The sequence below is a fragment of the Kryptolebias marmoratus genome, linkage group LG6, assembly GCF_001649575.2.
Source record: "Kryptolebias marmoratus isolate JLee-2015 linkage group LG6, ASM164957v2, whole genome shotgun sequence".
Lineage (NCBI taxonomy): Eukaryota > Metazoa > Chordata > Actinopteri > Cyprinodontiformes > Rivulidae > Kryptolebias > Kryptolebias marmoratus.
In genome coordinates this window covers 24,939,220-24,947,169 of record NC_051435.1, presented here as the reverse complement: position 1 = coordinate 24,947,169, position 7,950 = coordinate 24,939,220, and the positions used below count along the sequence as shown (strand labels likewise).

At 40.2% G+C, this 7,950-nt stretch overlaps 1 protein-coding gene across 1 annotated transcript in view; it reads left to right on the top strand.

The window, feature by feature from the left end:
- Nucleotides 1-229: 229 nt before the first annotated feature.
- Nucleotides 230-7,950, top strand: part of tnfsf11 (TNF superfamily member 11) — a 17,117-nt gene continuing 9,396 nt past the window's right edge. The window contains exons 1-2 of the mRNA XM_017431795.3: nucleotides 230-530; nucleotides 2,900-2,935. Coding sequence (XP_017287284.1) covers nucleotides 327-530; nucleotides 2,900-2,935 — 240 coding nt within the window. The 5' untranslated portion in view covers nucleotides 230-326. The remainder of the gene's footprint in view (nucleotides 531-2,899; nucleotides 2,936-7,950) is intronic.

Genomic DNA, 7,950 nt, shown 5'->3' with positions numbered 1-7,950 from the left:
TTATTTTTTATTTGATCTTTTTGGGGGTTCAGTTGCATGTGTAAGCAGTTTTTGCTTTTAATCTATTCACTACTCCCTGCTGCTTCAGCTCACAAGCGTGGACGCACAGAGGGGGGCGTGCGCCGCCTAAGGAAGGTTTCTGCGAAGGCTCCCGGAGGTTTTAAAGAGATTCACATGCTCCCCTGTGATTGGCTGAGCTCTCCTTCAGCCCACCCACCTCCGATCAAAGAGTGGGACTCCGCGGACTCCGTTTCCTCTCTTGCATTGAGTCTGGGACCTGGGCCTGGGGTTGAACGGCAGGACACACAGACGGACTAACGCGCGCCATGGCAGCTACGCAGAACGAGTACAGAACCTACCTGCGGAGCACCGCAGACATGGAGGCGGGCCAGCACCGCTTCCACCCGCCGGTGCAGAGCTCGGAGCCCACTTACCGCTCACTGCTAATCGGGACCCTAGCTGTTATGGGATTGCTTCAAGTGGCCTCCAGCGTGGCGATCTTATTGCACCTGACGGGTTATCTGCAAGAGGTAGGTACAGCCTGCGCCCGGACTCTGGTTCGTCTCAGGCTGCGTCGCAGTCCTTCAACTGGAGGAAGTTTTGTGTAATCTCTGCCTTGTGTGTAAACATTCACCCGACCTACAAAACAAACACGGCCAACATTTCCGAGCTGTGCGCGAGTTCAGAAAGTCCGACAAGGATTTGCGCAGTTTTACAGTGTCGTAAAAGGTCAGATAAGTTCTTCCTTCTTCAAACTATAGAACTGTAGCGCTCAGGCGCGAGGCAGTCTGCTCATGTGGAGGAAGAGGAGAAGCATGAAAGCGCAGGCAGTTCTGCAGGTTTGTACGCCAGGCTTCCGTGTGCTCTTTGAAGGCGCTTCAAACACAGCACAAACACAGCGACACTCTGGTGGCACTTTCCACTGATCACAAATCTCTCTCCAGAAGCAGAGGCCAAATCAAAGCACCTTTTTACGCAGAGACCCTGCAGGGGCTCCGCCGCGCCAGATGCCTTATTGTTTGCAAACTGCAGATGTTTTCACTTGAGTCTGCAGCGTCTCGTGTTTACATGCCATTTGTGGCTTCTATTTGCAATTTGTATGAGTCATAAGTTGTAAACTTTAGAACATAAGCAGAGCTGTTTTTCAGAGCCAGAGAGGAGGTCTGGCAAAGTTCAAGCACTTCTGCTCCTCTGCAGATCCTTCCCATGGTTTCTCCGCTGCTCATGTTTGCCTTCTTCTAGGCTGCCTGTGATGTAGTCTGATTTAAGTTCTGTCAGGGTTGTTATTGTTACTCCAAGGTGGCTTTGCTGTTGAACAATTGTCATGTTTGAACAAGCCAAGCACATGCCTGCTCTGTCAGGATTTTCTGCCTTCCTTCACTGGGAGAACGTCTCTGCCTCCTGCCCTGTTCTCTCCCAAATACCTGCCTTTGCATGATGGCAAATATGTCTGGTAGAAACTTATTCCATTGTGATGGGGACGTGGAGATGGGAAGAGGAAGACCACAGAGATGACAGAGAACTAAAAGGAGGCATGTTTAATTGTTTCTACATCAGAATTAAAGATTTTCCATTGACACCAATGATCTCACAAAAGTTGGCCCACTTTGTATGAGTTAACAAATCTACAATGTGCATTGGAGTTCTTAACCGGGCTACTATCTGCTCTGGACAGCTTCAGACAGGACAGGATTAAGAGGGTGTGGGCCTCTGTGCTAGAGATACTTTTGGGGCCTTGCATTGTCTTTTTAAACATAAAATTTACAGTTCTGATTATGTGCTCATTAACTTCGAGGGTTTTATGGGTTTTAGCCATACAGAGCTGCTCTTACCTTTTTAATTTAATATCTAATGTAAGAAATGTTAAAATTCTGATAAAACTGTCCTCTACATTATCAGTTAGCCATTGCTGGACTAAATACAAGTGGATCTAAATGATTATTCTACTTAAACTAAAAAACACAGTATGCTTATATGGAACAACATTTTTAAAGTGTCATGACAATAAAAAAGAAATGATCAAGTGACAGAATATCAGTGAGCCAAATAAAATAATCTTTTTATAAAGCACAAGCAAGTACAAAAACGTTTTCCTAATGTGGGAGATTACACAGAGCAAAGTCAGTTTAAGCTGCAAAGTTTTGGTTAAAAAGATCTGAAACAAAACAACTACCAGACTATATAAAAATAATAGGCTATCATATAGAATATTCATCCACATTCAGCTTTTGTTGAGTATACCACAAGATTAAGGTGAAAATGTAGAATAATTACATAACACAACTCTGCTTCAGTCTTCTACAAAGCAATATTTACAAATCATTATGGCTCAGAATGACAGAGAAGTAGTAAAACTTTGGTGCTGCATTGACTTTAAACTGTAAAAACAAATGTGTCAACACATTAAAACTCTTTCCAATGATGTGGGCTTGTAGCTCATAGGAATCATTAAAAACAGAATGCTATTTTTGGATCCATGATAGCATTCTGTTACGTTAGCCCCGGGGGCCTGGGCTAATGTCTCTTTGGAAAGTCCAGCCTTAGCTGCAGAACTTGAGAGGGAAGAGGAAAGCAGACCAATGCACTGATACAGCCTGGTTTCAAAAATGCTGCTTTAACTGGAATGTTTTCTTTTTAGTTTTGTGCTTCTAACTAAAGAACCAGCTAAAAGTAAAGCTAAGGCTCAGATTCTGGGTTTGTTAGACTTGCTTGTTGCAGAGGATTGCAGAACCNCCCCCCCCTCTCTCTCACACACACACACACACCTGCTGACAGCCCCCCTAAGGATTGTGGAAGATATTATTTTCACCCACACTTGCCTGTCAGAGAAACCGAGATAAGATATTAGTTTTTTTCTGCTGGCGTTTTTAATCCTCCTTGTTTCTGTCTTTCTCTCCAGGCAGATTTGTCCACAGCCCCACACCGGCCCATAGAGGTGAGTCTAACACAGATTAACTGCATTTAAACACAATTTTTTTAAGCTGCAGTATCACACTGTCACTGCTGTGAAAACTTATTTACAGAACAAAATTGCTATACCTATGCCCTTTCACCTCTGTGGCAGATGTGGTTTTTATTCAACATGTCTCTGTGTGTGTGTGTGCTTGTTTGTCAGTACAATCAGCAAAACATTTTATGAAACACTGAATGGCTTTTAAAGAAGCCCTTCATTAATCATTGGATGTACATTTTCCATCATTATCTTGGCAAACAAAACATGTCTAGAATTAAGTCAGTTTTACAAATATTGAGCTAAAATTTAGAGTAATTACCTAACCTATAACCTGAGCGCTAACTGATTGTGGAACATGTAATTAAAATTTTGCCATTCACTATTTGGAGTCAACTTTGTCTCTCTTTTAGCAAAATATTTCATGAACCACTGGATGGATTTTAATGAAACTTTCAGGACACAATCCCTGGAAGCACTACCACTACTGCTAAATAAGTTAAATCTGTGAACCAAGTATAAATCCCAAAGGCAAATGGTAATCAGCCTTAAGAATGCTTGACGCATATCAAGTGTTTCCTCTTGTCACCGTCTGAGGGGTAAATACTGAAAGTTTACGAGTATTGTTATGTTTTTAAAAGAGTCAAATTAGCATCTGCAGCTCTGGAGTCATGATTTTTCCACGGGTGTGTTTCTCGTGGATGCCTTTTCCACCACCAGCTGGTCACACAGACTGGAGTGAGGTCAGACCACAGCAACACAAACCCTTTCAGAGAAAAAGAAAAAAAATCACTTCAGACTTTTCCACAACTTTGACTGATCGCCCTCTTGTGGTGTTCAAATGATAGTTTACGGCATCAGCTATCAGTGAGTCACTTGCTGGCGTCAGTGGTGACAGTGTTTTTTGGCGGTCGTTTGTAGCATATAATGTAAAACTCCTTGATTGCTGAAGGTTTTTTTTTAACAATATTGTTTGAACCTTCTTGAGAGTTGCTGGCCCGTTTTTGGCACAGATTTTTCCAAGCAAAAGCAAAAATCCATCCAGGAAGTGAAACAACACAGAACAAAAAGCTCTGCTTTGTTTGGTTTCCCATGATGCTTTAATTTCCTTTGAAATTCTGTATTTGTGTTTGCCTTGGTTATCTCTGCCAGAGTGCTTAAACAAGCCACCCAGCCTGTCTTGGACTGAGGAGCTCATTGTGTTGTCTGCTGGCGGTTCTTTTCCCACAAAACACAGGAGAACGCTGATGGGTGCTTTTAGAGGTGTGAGAGTGGAAGTCCCACTTGTCACGCACATTGTGCTGAGTTAGGGTCAGAACTCAGGATGTTCTGAAGTTTTTCGACAGCGGCCCTCTGTGGTCGACTTTCACCTCAGCCTGCAGCCTGAATGCTGACTACTAAATAACCGCTGAATTTTGTTGAAGCTGAAGCTGAACATTTAAAGGTGTACAAGCACAAGTGAAACTAATATGATTAAAACGGTAACTAAAAGTTAAAATTAGCTAAACTTTAGCTAAAAGCTAATATAAGCAAAATTATAGCTGAAAGTTAAAATTAGCAAAACCATACCTAAAAAAAAAAAACAACAAAAAAAAACAACTTAAATTTGCAAAACTGTAAGTAAAGTTTAAAATAAACAAAGCTAATTACAAAACTAGAATAGCTGAAATTAGCAAAATGTGGCTCATAGCTAAATGTGATGGTGAGGCAGGATGTTTGGGCTTGGCTTGCTCTGTGCTGGGCCTGTGGTCAGTGGTGGGCCATGAATCAGCCACAGATCATGATCTGAATGTTTATAATGTGTAGAGACATGTGGAATTAGTCCACTGAGTTATGAAACACAAAGAGACAATCTTCGTTGGTGGCCAAACTCTGAGTGAGAGGACTTTTGTTCTAAAGTTATATCTCAAAAACTACTCATCAACATAATAGACATGTTGAATGATGCATGTGGTACAGAGTTAAAGGACTGAGATGAAGCTTGCATGCACTGCAGCACTGCAGGAGCGCACAAAAAAACTCAGCTCCACCAGCGTACACATTTCTAGGCATAAGTTCATAGCACCTCTGTCTGGTGCAGATTGGTTGTCACTGTGGTTCATTTTATTTTAATTTTATATCACTATATAGATAAAGAAACTGCCAAGCTGCTGCTACTTGGTTTCAGTAATTTCTTCTCTCTGGTTAAATGGGTGCAGTGTATCTTGATTTGTGGTAAGACCTCAAATCTTGATCTTGATTTGTGACAAGGCCTCAAAAGTTGGATACTGTAGATCCGACAGTTAACGGCCGATTGGAATCCTGTACACAATTACTCTGGAAACTTGGCAAGATTTTTTTAATGCCAGTCTTGTACCAAGATTTGGTCTGTGAACATGTTTGTGCAGTTAATTGTATTTGGAAGAGTGACAGAGCTAATCGTAGTTTGCAATGCATGCAAATTTGTTTGGACTTGTGAACAAATACTTGAACTAATATAAGTTTAGTATACAAGAGCAGTGTTGTGTAAACATATTAACAGTTTGGCCTTGAGGTTTTTTTTTTTTAGCTGAATGTGGGTTTTTAAGTTGGTAACATTTTCCACTCCTATCTTTTCTTTAAACATTGACTTTGAATTGGATTGAAATCATCCATCCATCCATCCATCCATCCATCCATCCATCCATCCATCCATCCATCCATCCATCCATCCATCCATCCATCCATCCATCCATCCATCCATCCATCCATCCATCCATCCATCCATCCATCCATCCATCCATCCATCCATCCATCCATCCGTCAAGGGTGGCTGGTGCCTATCTCTGGCAGTCACTGTACAGGAGGCAGGGTACACCCTGGACAGGCTCCTAAAACTATAAACAAGTTAATAGGCTTTTCAACTTATAATAAAAACCCAATCTGTCAGTCTAAAAAGTTTTTTCAAGAAGTCTGGTTCATCATTGGTTCATCTGCTGTAAACATGAAAACAGGCACTCAAGTGGTACAACTTTACGAATGTAATTTTACTCTTGCTTGCAATCTTTTAATAAATTTATTAATAGAGGTGAAGCGAAAACAACACTCAGGACTGATGTATTATTCTCATGCCATGATTTGTCTCAAATCTGTGAAAAGCTCAATCATTCTGAGAAATTACACTCATCAAGATTCCTCTTTGTCATAGCCTTAAATTTTAAATATAACCATGAATATATAAAAAAGAGATAGCAAAAGGTCATCCTTTTGGTAGCTTGCTAACTGTACAATCCCAATTTAGAAAAAGTTATGACATTGTGTAAAATGTAAATAAAACAAAATCCAATGACTTATAAATCTAACAAACCCATATTTTAATCATAATGCAAAATTTTAAACATCAAATTTTTAAACTTAGAAATTTGACCATTTTTTTTAAAGGAAAAATGAAAGTAAGTTTAAATCTGACGGCAGCAGTGCATTTCAAAAAGTTGGGACACAGTCATGCTTACCACTGTGAAGCATCCCCTTTTCTTTTAACAACAGTCTGTAAAAGTCTAAGAACTAAAGAGACCATTTGTTGAAATTTTTGGAGGGGAATGTTTTCTTGTTCTTGTCTGATGTAGGATTCCAGCTGATCCTAGACTGATTCTAAACCTAAATCACCACTAAACCTCAGACTGGGTTTTCTTTGTTGGATATTTGCTGGATGGGAGCACATGTTGCTCTCAAACCTGTATATACTTTTCTGCATTGGTGGTGCCTCTCCAGATGTGTAAGCGGCCATAGGAAGTAATGCACCTCCATATCATCAGAGAGGCTTTTGAATTGTGAACTGGTTAAAGGCGGGATGGTCCATCTCCTCTTCAGTACAGAGAGCATGACATCTGTGGTTTCCAAAATAAATTTCAAACTTCAATTTGTATAATAACTATAAAACAGTTTGCTGCTTTGCCTCAATTTTTTTAAATGAGCTTTGGCCCAGAGAAGACGATGGCATTTCTGGACTGTGAAGTGCTGCCTGATGGCCCGAAGATCATGGGCATGTATTATTGACTTACAGCCTTGACTTTTGTGCACAGATTTCTTCAAATTTTAAAAATATTTTAATGTTTTGAACTGTAGTTTATTAGATATTTCGTCTTCCTAATTTTCTTTTGAGTAACATTATTCTGAAAATGTTCCTCTATTTTTATACAGTATTTTACATATTGGTGAACCTCTACCCATCTTTACTTCTAAGAGATTGAGCTTCTCTAAAATCTTCTTTTTAATCTTAGTCCTCATACTGACCGGTTATCAATTAACCTAATTAGTTGCAACATTTTGTTTGAGCTGTTTCTTACTTGTACCACTTTTACAGCCTTTTGTTGCCCTTGTCCCAACTTCTTTGAGAAGTGTTGGTGAAAAAAAAAATCAAAATGACCTTTTTTTCACTTAAAATATTATAACTCCTGAGTTTGAACATTTGATATGTTTACTATAGGCTAAGCCTGGTGGTAGGTGGCCGTTCGCCGGCCGACCGTCATTTAGTAAAAAAAAAAATTAAAGTTGACAGAAAGTTGCAAATATGGCTATTTATTTACTATTGATATTGTAAGATATTTGTGTCAAATATTTACACAACTACAGTTTTACAAAAAGGCACTTTTTAAAATACTTCTTAAAACAAAAATACAATTAAAATAAATACTAATTGTTTGCACCTAAATTGAATCCTAATTTAAGTCACATTTACAAATAAATTAAATTAACATAAATGAAAAAGTGCAAACAAAGCACCAACACACGTCTCACATCCAGGCCAATGAATAACAGAGAACTCTGAGAAACAGAGAGATGCTGTGCTGTACTGTGCTTTTTGTGCCACAGGCTGCATGTTGGATCACTACATGGAACATCCATCCATCCATCCATCCATTCTCTTCCGCTTATCCGGGGTCGGGTCGCGGGGGCAGCAGCCTAAGCAGGGAGACCCAGACTTCCCTCTCCCCAGCCACTTGGGCCAGCTCCTCTGGGGGAATCCCAAGGCGTTCCCAGGC